At 41.5% G+C, this 20980-nt stretch overlaps 1 protein-coding gene across 6 annotated transcripts in view; it reads right to left on the reverse strand.

Annotated features, from left to right (window-relative positions):
- Positions 1–20980, reverse strand: part of dab2 (DAB adaptor protein 2) — a 219467-nt gene that overhangs the window by 54014 nt on the left and 144473 nt on the right. For all 6 annotated transcript variants that reach the window (XM_048238681.1, XM_048238684.1, XM_048238685.1 and 3 more), the window contains one exon: positions 4920–4970. In XM_048238681.1, the coding sequence (XP_048094638.1) occupies positions 4920–4970 (51 nt within the window). The remainder of the gene's footprint in view (positions 1–4919; positions 4971–20980) is intronic.

Raw genomic sequence — 20980 nt, forward strand, 5'->3', positions numbered from 1 at the left:
CACATTGTCTTTCGCCACTCTACTGTAGTCACTCCCCCATCTGCGTGCTTGTGTGTTAACGCATATCTGTTGAACCGTTCGTGGGATTGATTTCAGACTTGGTAGGTGTTTTGCTACGGGCACCAGTAAGTGCAGTGCCAAATTTGACCTTGTTTGGATTAGAAATGCAAAAGATATCGGTAACTATATTGGGAAAATAGGTACACATTGGCTTTTGCCGCTCTACTGTAGCCACTCCTACTAGTTTGACGTTGTTTGGATAAGAAATGCAAAAGATATCATTAAATATATTGGTGTAAGAAGCATACGTTGGGTTTCTCTGCTTTACTGTAGCCACTCCCCCTCTCACACAGCACAGCGCGGGACCAGAGACAGAGAGGATAGAAGCGGAGCTTTGGTAGCACTGAATCAGTGCAGAGCATGGGTCAAGATGTTTGGATGATTATCATGTCTGACATCAACAATAAAGTTTTCCTGTATGCAATTTGCGTGCATAAAATGATTCCGTGGATTTCGCAACAACACGCCAACAGACACGGGTAGGCTTATGCAGTGGCTATTCAAAATGATGTGCAATAAACTGACACTTCGAATAGCCCAGGCTACATTGGACTTGAGACTTTGAATAAACAAACAACAATTCCGACTGCAAGTTCCCAAAATTAAACAAGCGATAGGCTAATGGTCCCGAGTTTATCAATGTTTCAGAATGCCACACAGCTAGACTGGCAGACAGCGTAAACATGTCACTTATGCTGCCAAAGACTGTTTTTGAGTCACATCGTTGCAAATATTATGAAAATGCAAATATTACACAAATATTATATTATGATGCATCTTTCTAAAAAATGGTTTGTCTTCTATCATTAACTATTCAATAGGCTAAACATATAGTCTTACTTCAAAGCTTTAGGATTATGTAATTTCGATCAGTTATACAGACAATGAGTGGCAGATAGAGCGTGTCACTTATAGGCTAGAAATTGTTGAGTCACATCGTTGCAAGTTTCATATGATGATGCATCATTCCACAAAATGGTTTGTCTTCTCTATCAGGAAGTTATTCAATAAGCTTAACAATAAACATATAGCCGTAACTCAACACAGCTGTTAGGCTAATGTCATTTTGATATGTAAAAATGTCACATGCAGCCATGCCTAAATTCTGCTTACTGCACATTAATTACAGGATAATATATTATAATGTAATAATAAGTATTCATTATTGAATGCTTAGCTAGAATGGTTTTCCCCTGTCATCCTATTTTTAAAACAGGTGTACCTGCGGGCATGTAATTGTGCTACAGTTTTTCTACAGGAATGGCATGTTTAAATGTGCACTGCACTAGTCGCTATTAATTACATATAGGCTACAGTGGGTACTAGTTAAAAATGGACACTTTCACGCAGCTACGTGAAATGTAAGTACAACTACAGCCGCTTGGGGGCAGCATAAGTCCGCTGTGGCGTTCCGCGGTCGAACCGGACGGAGCGTTTGACAGCAAGGGCTGTGATTGGCCGAGTTTTCAGTGTGTTGTTTGTCTGTGTTTTTAGCAGCCCCTGCAACATGCTAGTCCACTGTAGTCTATAAGTTTTGTACATAATGTCAAACATAGTTTTGGATTCAGTGACAGGATTGAAGGGCAAGCGACCACAGCCGCAGAATGTGAAAAACTTTCTCTCAACACTGCAACAAAAGAGTTTCCTGCTATGGGGAGGAGTGACATGAAGGACTGCATCAACAAGATCAACGAATTCCTCCGCACAACACACAGATCCTCCCAGGGATTCAACGTGCTTTAAATGTAGACAGTAGAATGTAGAATGTGGAATGTTCATTATTTCAATAAACACATTTTCTCTGAAGCACTTTCCCGACATCGTCTTTCTATAAGCACATTATGGAGATAGGGGTAGAAAACTGGATTTAACTAAACGAATGTAACTAAGTAAACTGATTGTTTACTCTACAGTAGGCTATGTTCTCCCTCTCAGGCTGTACAGTATGCCTATTGAAAGTAGGCTAATGAGCTTAATAGACACAGCGCTCCAGCCTAATGACTTTCACACATTATTTGAATGATTTACAGTAGACACATTAGCGCTCCACGTGTAGAGACTGTGCAAAATACAATGTGTGAATGGTGTTCAATGATTTGCCAATATAATAGTCTTCTGCTGGGTTGCATGTAGCCTACTGATTAGATTAGATTAGATACTTTATTGTCATTGTACACAGAATACAACGAGACATTGTTTGGAACAAACCTGAGATGCCCACAGATAAGCTAAAAAAGACTACAAAAATATACATAAAATAAGTTAAATAAATAGATAATTACACATGATATGCCAATTGCACTGTACATGTTTTCAGCCTTTATTGGTTAAATTACCATTTTTATCACAAAAATATTTCTAAAACTCAGTGTCGTTCAGACTCAACCCTCTTGTTGCTTGCGTCTTTCAATGTCTTTTGCAACATCTGCTGTCAATGTCCTTGTACAGGTAAATGTTCAACAATTGCTGGTGTACAGGCTATAATCAATCAGATAAATCATTTGTCCAGCTGTTTAAACATTTTTTTCGTGCTACATTCAAACGTTTTTTGCCTTTTTTATTCATGCCCTTTACAACTATGCTTATCCACCCTGGCAAACTTCGTCCATTATGCTTCGATCAGGAATCGAACCCTGCTCGCCCTCGTCGCAGTCCTGTGCATTCTTATTAGTCTGTCAACTCCATGTGAACGAAGTGACAAATGGCTCAACTGTCAAACAAAATGAAAAGGCATTTTTTTCAGAATCTTCGCTGCGCCAGTTCCATTGATTATAGCGGAAAATAGGGTACGTCTTTGACTTAACACATCCGTTTCTGGTGTCCAGTCTCCAAGTGTCTCATGCGCTATCGTTACACTATCAAATCTATAAGTAACCATGACAAATAGGGTATAAGATATATAAACTCACGCTATTGTATTATCATATATGTTTGGCAATGGCTCAACTGTCTCTGATTGTTCTACTGACTTGGAATGACTTGGAAACTGGATGTGTCATGGAAGCAGTACGTCAAGTCACATCAAAAATAGTAGTGGCAGAACTCCCAAGTAGGGCTGTCACTTTACGTTCGAAAATCGCACAATAAAATTGTACAATCGATTGGACCAAACAACACAAGTTTCAAAAACTAAAATAGGGAATCGATTTTAACCAAATATGTACACTATTAATTTTAAACGAATTAAACAAATAAAAAGGATATATGTAACAAAATTCACAAACAAGAATATAAGAATATAAAAGAATTCCGAAGTGCAGTAAGCATTGCGAAAGCTAAAAAGAAAATTCCCACCAATTTTACGCACCGGAAACAGCTGTTTCAATCAGCTGCTGTGCTGCTCGTGTTTTGCCAAAAAATGGAGGACAACGCGATCAACTTGTGCGACATGAGAAAGACGAGTGATAGGCCCTAATAACTTGAGGAGTCCACTCGGCTTATTGTTATCGAGAATGTTGCACTCCTGTTTTTCATTGTGCGCGAAACTTCACGCCAATAAATCATCAGAAATATTGCTGGCTTGCGTCTACAAGTGCCCTCTTTACATTCGTCCTAATGCCTGTTAGTTGTTTGTGGATTGGCCTATATTTGGTGTTGAAAATGGAAACGTCTTTAGACATGAAAAATCGATTTTACAATCGATTCAATGAACACTTATGTCTCAAAAATCGAACAGGATTTTTTCACAAAAGTGACAGCCCTACTCCCAAGTGCCACCTGGTGGTTGTTTGTGTCAACTGCAGTTTGTGTCATTTGTGCCAAGATTATGGTGCGCGATTTGTGCGTGATTCGAGCGTGATTCATGCAGTAAACCGTCCAAACTTAACTGATACCCACTGTATGTATATGCTTACCTTTTGAGTTAAGCTGATTTTCAACCAACCATGCACAGATACACAGATGATCTGTCAGCTGGAGTTTTATACTGGGTTAGAACTAGTAGTTTCATGTCTACGGTGTCTCTTTTTTTTTTTACAATAAAATATCAAATCATTTTCAATGGGCATATCCTGTAATTTTATTGTTCAAAACATCAGAAAGAGTAGACTAGCCTAAGCTTAACTGTTCCAACCATATTGTTTCAAAATCAAAACTAACAATAATAGCCTATAAACGATAATAGCCTTTCACTTTATTGTCTTTCACAGTATTTTTGGTCATTAAATTACATTGCAGCAACATAACGGCAACGTCACTGTGCTAGCTGGGTTACCAACTGACAATGTTATCAGTTGACCAGGTCAGGAAGTGGCAGCAACAGTATTTACGATACCAAATGGCACATAGCATGACATTGCGGCGATGTTATCCACATTACCAACTGGCTACGTTATCAGTGGACCAGGTAAGGACGTTGTGGCAAGATTACTCATGGTACCAAATGGCAACATCATCAGCTGACCCGATGACGACGTTGTGGCAAGATTACTCATGGTACCAAATGGCAACATCATCAGCTGACCCGATGACGACGTTGTGGCCCCATTCTTGACGGTACTAAATGGCAACATAATCAGCTGACTAGTTCTCAACGTTGTGGCAACATCACTCAATACTACATGGCAACATCATCTGCTGAGCAGGTGAAGACATCACGGGAACATCACCCATGGTACCAAATAGCAATGTCATCTGCTGACTAGGTTAGGACGTTACGGGGATGTTTCGCACGGTACCAAATGGCAACATCATCAGCTGACCAGGTCATGACGCCGCTGCAATGTCATTTACGGTACCAAATGACAACATTGTCTTACAATGTAGCTGTGATGTCGCAACAATGTAGAAAATGACAACTTTATGGCGATGTTGCTGCAACGTCATGTGTTATCTAAGGAAGTTAGAAAGCATAAACTTACTTTCACAATGGTCACTTCATCCTCAAGACAGAGCAAGGCATCACCACCATTCTGAAAGAAAAAAAAACAGGAAATTGTATGCAGGATGAATATTGATCTATATTAAATATTGGAAAATTATGGTATAGTCATATACAGTATATATAGCCAGCAACAGTGGTGGAATGTAACGAAGTACAAATACTTTGTTACTGTACTTAAGTAAATTTTCCACGTATATGTATTTTACTTAAGTAGAATGTATAGTGCATACTTTTGACTTTTACTTCGTTACATTTTGCACCAATTATCTGTACTTTTACTCCGCTACATTTCTACAACACCATCGTTCCTTTTTACGTTAGGCTACATTTTACGATCAGTTTTTTGTCTCTTACAAACACGTTTGTTTTACCCATATGGTATATAGGTATATAGTTCTATATATATAGTCTATGGTTTTACCAGGGGGCTGGGTTGATATTCTAGAGCGCTATGTGCCCCGCTTCTAAAGCTTTGAAACATAGGCTTCTAGTCTAGACCAGGCAAAGCCTGAGCTTGTAGCATCTGCATTCGGTAGACTATATTCTCCAAACCCATGGCTACACTGGACATGCAAATGTGTTCTCTGCCTCGAGCAAATGCTTGCCTTTCTCTGTCTATTATCTGCAGCGTTAGGGTCTCCTCCCCGATGAGATTGCTAGTCCGCGGAGCAGCGAAGTTACAGACGCTCAATGGTAGACTATTATAGAACCGCTGGCCGAAAAAAACATTTTCCAGATTAGGAAATATTTCGTAATTTCCTTGTAGCCCTGGTCCCAAAGTTTGAGAAAAATCATGTTAACAAGAAACTCATTCCCACTGTATTTGGTACTTTTTAACTTTACCGAAAAAGGAAAAAAAAAGATTTTTAGACATAAGTGAGATTAGTCACCCATTGTTTACATTATGTGGTCAATATTAACTAAGTCAGGGGGAACTACATATTTGTAATGTGATATAATCTAAAGGTTAATTATGTGTTGATTTAGTAATTAGCCTAAAACGGTTATATGCTACAGTGGGCGTCGCTTTTAAATGGCTACTTCATTCGCGCATTACGAGGTGTGAAGCTGCGTGAAGCTTTAGTACCACTTTCAGCCACTGTGCGTCGCTCTGCCACTGTACATCGCTCTGCCTGCCGCCCATTCTGAAAAAGCAGGAGGCTACCATTAAACATAATTGTTGCCGGACTTCCGGTTGCAGGTAGTATGGAGTAGACTGAAGTTCCGCGGCTCCTGAGCATTTCTCATTAATATTTTAATATTTACATGGTACCTAATTACCCATTTATGAAACTACAACTAGCAATGTTCAAGGCAGTATGGCATCGCCAAATTTTGTTTAACTGACCACTAGAAATACCGTGATTGTCGAAATCAGTGAACTTGTGGTAAAAGGTAACAAGATGGAGGATGCGCCGCTCACGCTACAAACATTAAGAGACGAACTTCAACTATCTCGCCAAGCCTCACTGATGGACTTTAAAGCTGAAATTTCCACCCTTCGTCAGGATTTGTGTAAAGATATAGAGGCTCTTCGAACGAAGATGATAACCAACACTCTTCACTACGTGAAGATATACAGCTAGAGATTGGAAAACTCCAGCAACACCATAAAGAAGTGACTACCGAGCAGGCTAGCATGGGACATCGTTTAAACGACGCACTGGAGCAGATTGCACGGCTTGAGGGTGAACATGGCTCGCTATCAGGCGAGTGTAAACGGCTGCAGGAGAAATGTATTGATCTCGAGTCCAGAAGTCGGCGACAAAATTTAAGGATTGCCGGTGTCCCTGAGGGAGTTGAAGGAGCTAACCCTACTCGTTTCTTACAAGAGTTCTTACTGGAGGTGTTGGGTCCTGAGAACTTTACATCTCCTCCGGTCATCGATCGTGCCCACAGATCCCTGGCTCCCAAGCCGAAGAAGGGTGAGCATCCGCGCCCCATCATAGCACGATTACACTACCTTGCCGAAAATGAGCGGATCCTGGGTATTTCCACAGGAACGGGACGGCTGCTTTATCAACAGTCTCCTGTTCACATCTTTCCCGATCTCCCTGCCGAGGTTAGCAAACTTAGAGCTGCCTTCAATCCGGTGAAAACCAAGCTGCGGGAGGCGAAGATGGACTACAGTTTATTCTTCCCTGCTGTCCTCTCTGTGAACATCAACGCTGTCAGGCACAAATTCAACACTCCAGAATCAGCCGAAAAGTTCTATCAGACAAAGATTGCCCCGAACTTAGCTGTAGACGGGTAGCGTGAGTAACAATATTGTTATGGTTTAATGTGCCTTGGATGGTAGGCTAGTGTTTTTTTTTTCTTACCTGTCTTGAGTTACCTACCGATATGAGCTAGCCACCAATAACATGGCTAACCAATAACATGGCTATTGTAATTTGCAACAATTACTTGCTAATTTTTGGGCTTGCTTACCTGTTAACTATACGTTTTCGCCAAGTTTCACTTTATAGTCTGAGGTTATTCTAGTCTTTTCTGTTGATCTTTACAGGAAAATATGGTGGACTTGATGCTTATTTGCAGTTTACTCTCATGGACTTGAATATAATAGCCTGCCTCTCAGCGCCCTGGCTTAAGTTTTATGTAGCCTACTTGATACTTACAATACGGTATAATATAACATAACTAAGTTGGGAATCTACCTTGATAACATGTGACACTGTAAGGGCTATTCTACACATTGTGGTCTGCACCTGGGCAGCTTTAAATTCTAAAAGACCTTTTGGAGTTGTATGTTTGATGCACTTTCATTTTAACTCGTATTTCCTCACTTTAATTGATCTTTATACTTTTGGAGTGGTTTTATTGGGGGCCAAGCAGTGAAGCTGCGAGGCAACCCATAGTGATTCTACGTATTCTTCTTCTTATTATTATTATTGGGGGCCAAGCAGCGAAGCTGCAAGGCAACCCATAGTGATTCTACGTATTCTCATTGGGGGCCAAGCAGCGAAGCTGCGAGGCAACCCATAGTGATTCTATGTATTCTTATTGGGGGCCAAGCAGCAAAGCTGCGAGGCAACCCATAGTGATTCTATTTGGGGGCCAAGCATAATTATATGCTCATTGGAGTCTATGGCAGCCCATAGAACCGTACAGTAAAAAGTTGTGAAATTTTGCACATTGATTCGGGACAGCATAAAAATGAATTTGAGCAAGTTTTATGCCTGAACCACAGACAGTCTAGCGCCACCAATGGGTCAAAGTTGACATTGCATCCATGCAATTAACTTTTGAACCGTATGCCCGATTTTAAATATTGTAACATCTTTGGAAGTCTCGGATGAGGCCAAACTCAACGCACCCCATGACGTCAATTTCCGCCATGTTGGATCTTCCGCCATATTGTATATTTCATATATACAATTGTATATTTCATAAATATTGATATTTCATCAAAAACACTTAAAAGGCATCAAAATTCGCAAAGTGTGTCCGTTTTTCCCGAAACTTGACGCAGATGATCTTCAGACCATGACTCATAAATGCATTGCTTTTAGGAGCCATATTCAAAACCCGTCGCCCGTCCACGACCAATCAAGTTTAAGGCTAAGCGCCAAACAGGAAGTGAAGTGATATCTCAGCAAGGCTTTTGCGTATCAACACCAAACTCAGTACATAGTCTCAAGACCCAATTAGGAGGAGGCTCAATAAATTTGAAGACTTTTGACCTATAGGTGGCACTATAATCACAGGAAGTGGGCTCATATTTCAGCCATGCTTTCACATATTGAAACCAAACTTAGTATATGGACTTGGGACCTCATCCTGAGGACAGACAATAATTTTAGTAACCTTTGACCACAAAATTACGTTTTGGCCTGTAACGGGTCATGTGTTTGGAATTAAAACATATTAGTGATATCTGTTAATACCTTTGATATCTGTTAAGGTCCTTAGGCCGACACATGCCAACATGTGACGTCAACATAATTAATTCGACCGCCCATATTGGATTTCACCAAAAACATTTAAAAGGCATCAAAGGTCACAAAGTTTCTCCGATTTTCATGAAACGCATTGCTTTTGGAGACATATTCCAAACCGGTTGCCTGTGACGACCAATCACGTTTGGCGGCGCCAAACAGGAAGTGAAGTGATCTCAGCAAGGCTTTTGCGTATCAACACCAAACTTGGTATGTGGACTCGTGACTACAACCTGAGGACGCACAATAAATTTGGTGATTTTTGAGGCATGCGTATGTATGGGGGGCTATTGGGGTGTGTGAGAGAGGAGGTTTTTCTGTGTATATGTGTGTGTGTGGGATGGGGGGTTAATTGGGTGTGTGTATAATGTAACAACTTTGGGTTGCCATGACAACTCCTGCTCAACTGCTTGGCCCCCACATTGCTGCTTGCAGCTATATTTGGGGGCCAAGCAGCGAAGCTGCGAGGCAACCCATAGTGATTCTACGTATTCTTATTGGGGGCCAAGCAGCAAAGCTGCGCGGCAACCCATAGTGATTCTACCTTTTCTTGGAAGTGAAGTGATATCTAAGCAAGGCTTTTGCATATCAACACCAAACTCAGTACATGGTCTCAGGACCCAATTAGGAGAAGGCTCAAGAAATTTGGTGCATTTTGACCACTGTGTGTCGCTATAATCACAGGAAGTATAGTCATATTTCAGCAACACTTTGAGATATATGAACCAAAGTCTGTACATGGGGTCAGGACCCAATAAGGATGAGGCTCAATAAATGTAATGACCTTTGACCACTAGGGGGCGCTATAATCACAGGAAGTGGGCTCATATTTAAGCAATGCTTTCTCGTATCAACACCAAACTTGGTATGTGGACTCGTGACTACAACCTGAGGACGCACAATCAATTTGGTGATGTTTGAGGTGTGCTTATGTGTGGCGAGCTATTGGGTTGTGTGGGGGAGGAAGTTTGTCTGTGTACATGTCTGTGTGTGGGACGGGGGGTTAATTGGGTGTGTGTATAATGTAGCAAAATTGGGTTGTCATGACAACTCCTGCTCAACTGCTTGGCCCCCTCATTGCTGCTTGCAGCTATATTTATTATTATTGGGGGCCAAGCTGCGAGGCAACCCATAGTGATTCTATTTGGGGGCCAAGCAGCGAAGCTGCGAGGCAACCCATAGTGATTCTATGTGTTCTTCTTATTATTATTATAACGAAACACTCATTTGCCATTGAACCATACAGTAAAAAGTTGGGAAATTTGGCACATTGATTCGGTATAGTCATATGATTAATTTCACTAAGTTTCATGTCAAGTGCTCTAGCGCCCCCAATGTGTCAGATTTTGCATTACATCTATGCGCTTAAAGTTTCAACCATACAAATTGAGGTATACTTGGAATCCTTGGATGAGACCGAACTCAACGCACCCCATGACGTCAATTTCCGCCACGTTGGATTTTCCGCCATATTGGATTTAATCAAAAACACTTAAAAGCAATCAAAGGTCATAAAGTTTGTCCGATTTTGACAAAACTTGGCGCAGATGATCGTCAGACCATGACTCACAAACGCGTTGCTTTTTGGAGCCATATTCAAAACCCGTTGCCTGTCACGACCAATCAAGTGAAGTAATAGGAAGTGAAGTAATATTTCAGTAAAGCTTTAATGTATCAAAACCAAACTCAGTACATGGGCTCAAGACCCAATAAGGAGGAGGCTCAATAAATTTGATGACTTTTGACCTATAGGTGGCGCTATAATGAGCAAAATTACATTTTGGCCTGTAACGGGTAATGTGTTTGAAATTAAAACTTGCTATTGGTGTCTGTTAATGTTAATGTTAATGTACTAGTGGTGTCTGTGGGAGATCCTAAGGCCGACAGATGTGAATTTGTGATGTCAACGTAATTGATCCGGCTGCCATATTGGATTTAATCAAAAACACCTAAAAGTTTTCAAAGGTCACAAAGTTTATCCGATTTTCACGAAACTTGACGCAGATGATCTTCAGACCATGACTCATGAATGCATTGCTTTTTGGAGCCATATTGAAAACCTGTCGCCCGTGGTGACCAATCAAGTTTGGCGGCAGAGCCGGCAAACAGGAAATTAAGTGATCTCAGCAACAATTTCGCGTATCAACGCCAAACTCAGTACATTATCTCAGGACCCAAGGAGGAGGCTCAATAAATTTGATGACTTTTGACCTATAGGTGGCGCTATAATTAGTAAAATTAGGTTTTAGCCTGTAACGGGTGATGTGTTTGGAATTAAAACTTACCAGTGGTTTCTGTTAATACTGTGGAAGGTCCTAAGTCCGACAAATGTGAATTTGTGGCGTCAACGTAATTGATCTGACTGCCATATTGGATTTAATCAAAAACACCTAAAAGTTTTCACAGTTCACAAAGTTTATCCGATTTTCATGAAACTTGACGTAGATGAGCGAAGCCGCCAAACAGGAAGTGAAGTGATATCTCAGCAATGCTTTCACATATCAAAACCAAACTAGGTATATGCGCCAGGACCCAATCAGGAGGACGCCAAGAAATGTGGTAAATTTTGACCACTATGTGGCGCTTATAATCACAGGAAGTGGGCTCATATTTCTTCAATGCTTTCACGTGATCGAAACCAAACTTGGCTCATTGACTCGAGCACATCCTGAGGACATACAATAATTTTAGCTTAACCTTTGACCACTAGGGGTGCTATAATTTGCAACAATTTCTCGTGATCGACACCAAACTTGGTACCTGGACTCGGGACCACATCCTGAATAAGGACAATACATTTAGTGACCTTTGACCACTAGGGGCTTATAATTAGCAAAACTTTCTTTCAGATCGACACCACACTTGGTACATAGACTCGAACACATCCTGAAGATGCACAATATATTTAGTGACCTTTGATCACTAGGGCTTATAATTATCAACACTTTCTTGTATTGACACCAAACTTGATATGTGGACTCGTGATCATTAACCTGAGGACGCACAATACATTTGGTGATGTTTGAGGTGTGCGTGTCTGTGGGGAGCCATTGGGGGGTGTGGTGGAGGAAGTTTATCTGTGTATATGTGTGTGTGTGGGACGGGGGGGTTAATTGGGTGTGTGTATAATGTAGCAACATTGGGTTGCCATGACAACTCCTGCTCAACTGCTTGGCCCCCACATTGCTGCTTGCAGCTATATTTGGGGGCCAAGCAGCGAAGCTGCGAGGCAACCCATAGTGATTGGGGGCCAAGCAGCGAAGCTGCGAAGGAACCCATTGTGTTTCTATTGCTTCTTATTATTATTCCTCTGCCATTGAAGTCTATGGCAGCTCATAGAACCGTCTGGTAAAAAGTTGTGAAATTTGGCACACCGATTGGGGACAGTCCCATGATTAATTTCACCAAGTTTTATGTCGGCTCCTCGAGGGCTCTAGCGCCACCAACAGGCCAAAGTTGGACGTGCGTTCACGCATGTAACTTTTGACCTGTTGATCCGATTTTGAAAAATGATGTACCGTTGGAATCCTTGGACCAAGCCGAGTTCAACGCACCCTATGACGTCATTTTCCGCCATGATGGATTTTCCGCCATTTTGGATTTCATCAAAATCACTTAAAACGTAGAGGTCACACATTTTGTCGGATCGACACCAAACTTCATAGATGTCATCTACAGACCATGCCTCATTAATGCATTGCTTTTTGTCTTCGAACTAAAACCGCTCGCGACGCAATGTTAATCAAATTTTGTATGACGCCGCCAAACAGGAAGTGAGCTCATATCTCAGCAACCCATTCATCTATCATAACCAAACTTAGTCCATGGACTCAGGACCCAATCAGGGGACGCTCAAGAAATCTGGTGACCTTTGACCTCTAGGGGCGCTGTAATTAAGAAACATGCCTTTTGGCCTGTAGCAGCAGTTGTGCTTAGAATTAAAACCCACTAGTGGTGTCTGGTACTACTGTTGAAGGTCCTTAGGGCCGACCCAAGCCAACTTGTGATGTCATCGTAATTGATTCGGCCGCCATATTGGATTAAATCAAAACACAAAAAGTTTTGGCAGGTCACAAATTTCATCTGTTCCTCACCAAAATTGGCAGAGACCATCTTCAGACCATGCCTGATGAGTGCATTGCTTTCTGGAACAATTGACAGAAGCTTTGGCCTGTACCAGCTAATCAAAATTTGCGCTGCCGCCAAACAGGAAGTGATTTCATATCTCAGCAACGCTTTCATGTATCAAAACCAAACTTATTACATGTACCTCAGACCACATCGGGAGGACGCTCAAGAAATTTGGTGACATTTGACCTCTAGGGGGCTCCGTAATTGACAAAAATGCATTTTGGCCAGTAGTTGCTGATGCGCATTATTTTGCAATGGAAGTCAATGGCAGCCCATAGAACCGTCTGGTAAAAAGTCATACAATTTTGCACACTAATTGGGGACAGTCCAATAATTCATTTCACCAAGTTTCATGCCGGCACCTCAAGCGCTCTAGCGCCACCAACAGGCCAAAGTTGGACTTGTGTTCACGGACGTAACTTTTGACCTGTTGACCCGAATGGCAAAATGAGGTATCATGGGAATCCTTGGGCCAAGCCGAGTTCAACACACCCTATGACGTCAATTTTTGACCTCTGTGTTTAAATCACAGCAAGTGTGATCATATCTCAGTCAATCTTTTATTTTTGTTGTGAAACTGATACAGCGAGTTCCATCCAGTTAATTCTAATGCGTGCAGCCACACAAAATCAGTTATGTTTTGATGTGAAACTTGACCTTGTAACTCATCCAATCTTGGGTTGTTTTGCATGGAACTTGCTGTGACTGCTTAATTCTATATGCCTGATGCCACGGCATTGAGTTGCATGGCAAATCTGGCCTGCTGAACTGCCTGCTTGGCCCTCACATTGCTGCTTGCAGCTATATTTCAACATCTTTCCTCTGCCATTGAAGTCAATGGCAGCCCATAGAACCGTCTGGTGAAAAGTTGTGAAATTTGGCACACTCATTGGGGACAGTCTCATGATTAATTTCACCAAGTTTCATATCGGCACCTTGAGCGCTCTCAAGATTTTCCGCCATTTTGGATTTTGTCAAAAACCTTTAAAAAGTTTCACGCCTCACATAAATTGTCCGATTTTCATGAAACTTAGTACATATGATCTTCAGACCAAGCCGCACAAAAGTTATCCCTTTTCATCTTCGGGACTAAAACCGTTGTCTCGTAACAGCCAATCCAAATTTGTGGCGAAGCCGCCAAACAGGAAGTGAGCTCATATCTCCGCAACCATTTCATGTATCATAACCAAACTTAGTACGGGGACTCATATCCCCATCAGGAGGATGTTCAAAAACTTTGGTGACCTTTCACCTCTAGGGGGCGCTGCAATTAGGAAAAATGTGTTTTGGCCTGTAGCTGCTGTTGTGTTTGGAATTAAAATGTACTAGTGGGGTCTGTTAGTACTGTTGGAGGTCCATAGACCCAAGCCAAATTGTGATGTCATCGTAATTGATTCGGCCGCCATATTGGATTTAATCAAAAACACCTAAAAGTTTTTACAGGTCACAAAGTTTGTCCGATTTTCACGAAACTTGGTGCAGATGATCTTCAGACCAAGCCTAAAAAAAGTTATCCCTTTTTGTCTTCAAATCTAAAACCGTTCACCCGTAACATCCAATTAAATTTGTCGTCAAAGCCGCCAAACAGGAAGTGAAGTGATATCTCAGCAAGGTTTTCTCGTGTCAAGACTAAACTTAATACATGTGCTCAGGACCCAATTAGGACATTTTGACCACAGTGTGGCGCTATAATCACAGGAAGTAGGCTCATATCTCAGCAATGCTTACACATATTGAAACCAAACTTCGTACATGGACTTGAAACCCCATCCTGAAGACGCACAATCAATTTGGAGTCTTTTGACCACTAGGGGGGCGCTATAATTACAGGAAGTAGGGTCATATCTCAGCAATGCTTTCACATATAGAAACCAAACTTGGTATATGGACTTAGAACCCCATCCTGAGGACACACAATACATTTGGTGACCTTCATCCACTAGGGGGGCGCTAGAGATACAGGAAATTAGCTCATATCTCAGCAACGCCTTTACGTATCGAAACCAAACTTGGTATATGGACTCAGGACCCAATCCTGAGGACGCACAATACATTTGGTGTACTTTGACCACTAGGGGCGCTATAATTAGGAAGACTTTCTCGAATCAACACCAAACTTGGTACGTTGATTCGTGAACACATCCTAAGGACCCACAATTAATTTGGTGTGCTTTGACCACTAAGGGTGCTATAATTATCAACACTTTCACTGATTTAAACCAAACTTGGTATGTGGACTTAGGAGTACATCTTGAGGACATCTTGATTCAATCCAATCAAGTCCAATCCAATCTAACACAACACAGTCAAGTCCAGTCCAGTCCAATCCAATCCCAACTCCTGCTCAACTGCTTAAATGCTTGGCCCCCTCATTGCTGCTTGCAGCTATATTTATTATTATTATTATTATTATTATTATTATTTTATTCATTTACAACCTTTCTTTTAACATACAACATTGGGTTCATCATAAATTCATGGTCATCTGAGGTAGGCCTACTTGAGGGCAACACAGTGCCACCTGTATTTTAGTCCAGTTTCCTTAACTCTACCATGGCATAGCCAGGCTTTGTAATCTGAATGCATTTACAATGGGTTAGATTGTAATTGTAATTATATTTGTTAGTTATTAAAAAAAAGGAGTCGAGCTAAACAGAAGCTCAGACCTAGTTTAGCTGGTGCAGTGACTGCACAATGGTTTGTCTTAAGCTATGTTGGGATTTTTCTCTCCTTTCAGTTGGGGAAAGGCAGAAGTGGGTGGGGGTGTTTTTGTTTGTTTTTCTTGTTGCTATTAGCATATCTTTCATCTTACAACAATGCCGCTTTGTAAAAAACTCATGTTTGAATTAAGTACAATGATAGAAAAAACACCTGGTAGCTATGACTTTTAATGCTAAAGAGGAAAGCCTGGTGCAATGTATCAGTTGGAATACGAAGGGTCTTAATACTGCTGTGAAGCGGGGCAGAATCCTGGGCCATTTAAAGAAACTTAACAATGACAGCATTCTTACTGGCTGGGTAGGCCAGTTTTTCCATTCAACATTCCACTTTAAATCTAGAGGGGCTGCAATTCTAATTAATAAGAACATTCCTTTTATTTCTTCCTCTGTCACCTCTGATCCACATGGTAGGTTTGTAGTGGTGAACAAACTGAACTGGTCATCCGATAAAGCCCAAACACTCACAAAATCAGCCAAACTAATTAGATCATTTATGGACACCTTTAAAATTACTGACCCCTGGAGGTTCAAGTACCCATCATCTCGTAGTTATTCTTTTTTCTCCCCAGTTCATCATTCATATAGTCAAATTGATTATTTTCTTACTGATTGCAAACTTTTCCCCTCGATTAGGCGGTGTGACTACGAGGCCATTGTCATCTCAGACCACGCCCCACACCTAATGCAGCTGGCTTTCTCCAACAAACATATGCAGAGAACTTGGCGCTTTAACAACTTGTTACTAGCAGATAAATACTTCACAGACTTTCTCAAAACCAACATTGAAGTTTTTTTGATTACCAATGACACAGGAGAAGTGTCTAAAAGCATACTGTGGGAGACTTTGAAAGCCTACCTTCGTGGCCAAATCATTTCCTACAGTGCGGCTACCAACAGATCGCGTAATGAACGTCTCTCAAGTCCCCAGAAGATCTTTAGACCGTTCTTACTCTGTATCACCCAGGCCTGATCTCTACAGACAAAGACTAGCTTTGCAGACAGAATTTGACCTGCTATCCACAAATGAAACAGCACAGCTTTTATTGTATAAGTATAAGTATATATACTTTTTTGATCCCGTGAGGGAAATTTTGGTCTCTGCATTTAACCCAATCGGTGAATTAGTGAAACACAAACAGCACACAGTGAAGTGAAGCACACACTAATCCCGGCGCAGTGAGCTGCCTGCTTCAACGGGCGGCCTTCGGGGGAGCAGTGAGGGGTTAGGTGCCTTGCTCAAGGGCACTTCAGCCGCGGCCCACTGGCCGGGGCTCGAACCGGCAACCCTCCGGTTACAATTCCAGAGTGCTAACCAGTGGACCACGGCAAACACGTCACAGATCTTACGAGCATGGTGAGAAAGCTGGGAAACTTTTGGCCTTACAAATCAGAAAATCGGCTGCTTCTAGAATGATAACTGAGATTTGTGCACAATCTGGGCAGACAATTATTGATCAGCAGGATATTAATGGGGAATTTGAAAAATATTATACTCATTTATATTCTTCAGAGTCAGAGGGTGATCCCTCTCTTATAGATGATTTTTCAGTAAATTGAATATTCTGACCATATCCAAAGAGGATAAAGCACAACTTGAAGAACCTCTGACTCTGGAGGAACTGAACTTGGTCGCTTAGCAACGGGGACGCTGGCTGCAAGCCGCTCCGTCTGACCTGTTTTTATTCGGATTTTTTAATATTTTACTATTTTATTCCTGATTATTTTTCTTCAATTATTGTAGATTCGTTAATTCAGCTGTACAGTTATAGATAGCCTTTTTTATTTAAACTGATTATTTTGTTTTTCCACACTTTTATTGCGTTTTATGAAGTCTGCCTCTAGTCCGAGTTCTAACGTTACCTGCGCTGTTTTTTCGCCTGGTGATCAGCATTTTTTATTTATTTATTTTTTTCCCACTGCCGATTGCCATCAGCAAGGCCTTCACTGCTATTGGACTTGCTGTCTGCTTGTGTGGTGGAAGCTGTGCTGGATTCGAGCCTGCTAGTGTCTCTCTCCTTTTCTATCCTGAATACGCTGGGTTCATATAGTCGGTTGACTGTCCAGCTGCTGGTTTAGTCGGTTGACTGACCAACCGGAGATTGAGGCTTCGTGCTAGCTAGGTGATTAAATTGCACACTTTGGACTGTCTGATGCATCAAGCCGTGTCGGAGTTTGTGTTTTGGCTATGGGGGGCTTTCAGTACACACCCCTTGAACCCGACAGTTAGCCTCCACCGACACCATCAACATCGAGGTGCTCCACCTCTGCCGGGCAGCGGGATCCTCGGCCGGAAACGCTACTTGCACAGAGGCGCACGCCGCTCTATCATCCGTCGCGACAGGCGAAAGCATCCCTCCATCATCTCCATGGGATTTCTTGCCTAATCAACGCGGTTTTCCAGAGCAGTCCGGCTCCCGCAATCAACTTCGCTCCCAACAGTGTCAGTGGAGAATCTACAGCGACCAACAACGCAGCGAGAATCTGTCTCTCACATCTTGGACAACTTCGATGGAGCTGCTGAGAATGTCACATCACCATGTCAGACTGCGCCTGAACCGCCGCAAGACCTTCATCCGAAGGTAAAGGTTCTCACAGCTGGTTCACCGCAGGAAATTCTGCAGCATGCGCCAAGACCCTCCTCCGTCAAATTTGCGTTATTGAGCGCGACAATCTATCTGTAACAAGACTTTCATTTTAAGCGACCGCTTCGCGTCTCATCACCTGGACTTTTTGTTTATAACGGAGTCTTGGCTCAGCGGAAATGACGTCATTCCACTTGGTGAACTCTGCCCTCCTCACTGCAGCTTCATGAATTCCCCTAGGGCTACTGGTCGTGGAGGTGGTCTGGTCACTGTTTATAATAACAACTTTAAATGTAGAATTGTACAAATTGATATGTTCTCCACTTTTGAGGTACAGCTTGTAAAGATAAATGCCACCCTCCTCTGTGCATTAGTTTACCGACCACCAAAAATTAAGCTTAATTGTAATTTCATTCAAGAATTTGCTGATCTACTATCTTTTATGGCCTCTCGGCTCTGACAATTTCATGATTTTTAGGAGATTTTAACATTCACATCTGTTGCCCATCAAAACCTTTGGTTAAGGACTTTTTATGCCTTGTGGACTCTTTCAATCTTGTGCAATCTGTTATGGCCTCGGCATTATCAGAAAGGCCACACATTAGACCTAGTATTGTCTTATGGTTTCAATGTTTCCAACTTAGAAATTATGGATGTTGGGGTCTCTGATCATTTTTTTGATTTTATTTGAATCTATTTTGTTTGGTCCCCTGTATCTCCCCTAAGTCCTATTCCTTTGCCCGTTCTATTAATTCCACCACAGCCACAACATTCTCTAATACTTTCATCCTCTCTCACTCACCTACTATCTCTGTTGCTATTTCCACCTGCTCTGACATTGAAAAATTAGTCACTCTCTTTAATGCATCATGTCTTGAGACCTTAGACTGTGTTGCCCCACTAAAACAAAAGTGTGTCAAAACTATCACCACTCCATGGTTAAATGCCACGACCCGTTCTGTCAGAAAATCTTGCAGGAAAGCAGAGCGCAAATGGAAAAAAGAGAAGCTTCAGGTCTTCTATGACCTTTTCAGAGATTCTCTAAAGACCTACCAAAACTCTGTTAAGGCAGCAAAGGTTGAGTATTATGCTCAGCTTATCAACAATAATGCTCATAGGCCAAAAGTTTTATTTAATACCATTAACTCTATTATAAATCCTGCCTCTGCGTCATCTACTCTTGCCCCTCCAACAGAAATCTGTGAGAAGTTCCTCAACTTCTTCATCAATAAAATTGACAAAATAAAATCTCAAATCTCACCTCCAGATTCGGATCCCTCAGTGATAGAACTTTCACCTAGCTGCCTCCAACAGTTTCAGGCTATATCTTCTTCCCAGCTTTCTGAGATTGTCTCCCATATGAAATCTACATCCTGCCACTTAGATGTTTTACCTGCACGCCTTTTTAAAGAAGTTTTTACCGTCATCTGCCCTCTTGTATTGGCCATAATTAATCACTCACTAACCAATGGAGTGGTCCCCTCAGGTTTTAAACGTGCAATTGTGCAACCTTTACTTAAGAAACCTAACCTTGAGCCCAGTGACCTGAAGAATTATAGGCCTATTTCTAAATTACCTTTTCTGTCAAAGATACTAGAAAAGGTTGTCCTCTCTCAGGTTTCTTCTTATCTGAGTGAGTTCAATATTTGTGATAAATTCCAATCAGGTTTTAGATCTCTGCACAGCACTGAATCGGCCTTGCTTAAAGTCCAAAACGACATTCTCTTAGCAGTTGATTCTGGATTTTGCGCCCTCTTGGTGCTTCTTGATCTGAGTGCAGCATTTGACACCATTGACCATAACATCCTATTAAAACGCTTGGAGGATGAAGTTGGTCTCCAGGGTTCTGTTCTGCAATGGTTCTCTTCTTATCTTAGTGATAGATCATTTTCAGTTTTACCTGCCTGTTAACACTAATGGCATTTGTTCTTTGGAGAATATTTTTAACTGTCTCAGTGACATCAAATGCTGGATGGCAAGAAATTTTCTTCAACTGAATGAAAGTAAAACTGATATAATTATGTTTGGCCCTCCAAGTGATGTTGGCCCTCCAAGTGATGTTTCTATCTTGAAAAATGCACTAGGACCTCTCTCTGCAAACTGCCACAGTGAAGTAAAGAATCTTGGGGTTTTCTTTGACTCCTCTTTAAATTTTAATAAGCAAATAAATAGTGTGGTCAAAGGCAGCTTTTTCCAGTTAAGAACCATTGCAAAACTGAAGCCCTTTTTGTCCTTCTCCGATCTTGAAACTCTTATACATGCTTTCATAACATCTAGACTAGATTATTGTAATTCATTATATGCAGGCCTGACCCACTCCACTCTCAACAGACTTCAGCTAGTTCAAAATGCAGCAGCTAGATTATTAAGTGGCTCTAAGAAACGTGAGCATATAACTCCTGTGCTGGCTAAGCTGCACTGGTTACCTGTGGAGCACAGAGTTAAGTTTAAAATCTTACTTTTTGTCTTCAAAGCCCTCAGTGGTTTGGCACCTAGTTACATAGGTGACCTACTAATTCCTTACAGCACTCCAAGATCACTTAGGTCTTCATCTCAGAATCTTCTCTATATCCCCAAAACACGCCTTAAGACTAAGGGTGATAGAGCCTTCTCTGTTGTTGCCCCCCAACTCTGGAATAGTCTACCTGTACATATTAAGTCCTCTCC

This window comes from Alosa alosa, chromosome 3, assembly GCF_017589495.1.
Source record: "Alosa alosa isolate M-15738 ecotype Scorff River chromosome 3, AALO_Geno_1.1, whole genome shotgun sequence".
NCBI classification, from domain to species: domain Eukaryota; kingdom Metazoa; phylum Chordata; class Actinopteri; order Clupeiformes; family Clupeidae; genus Alosa; species Alosa alosa.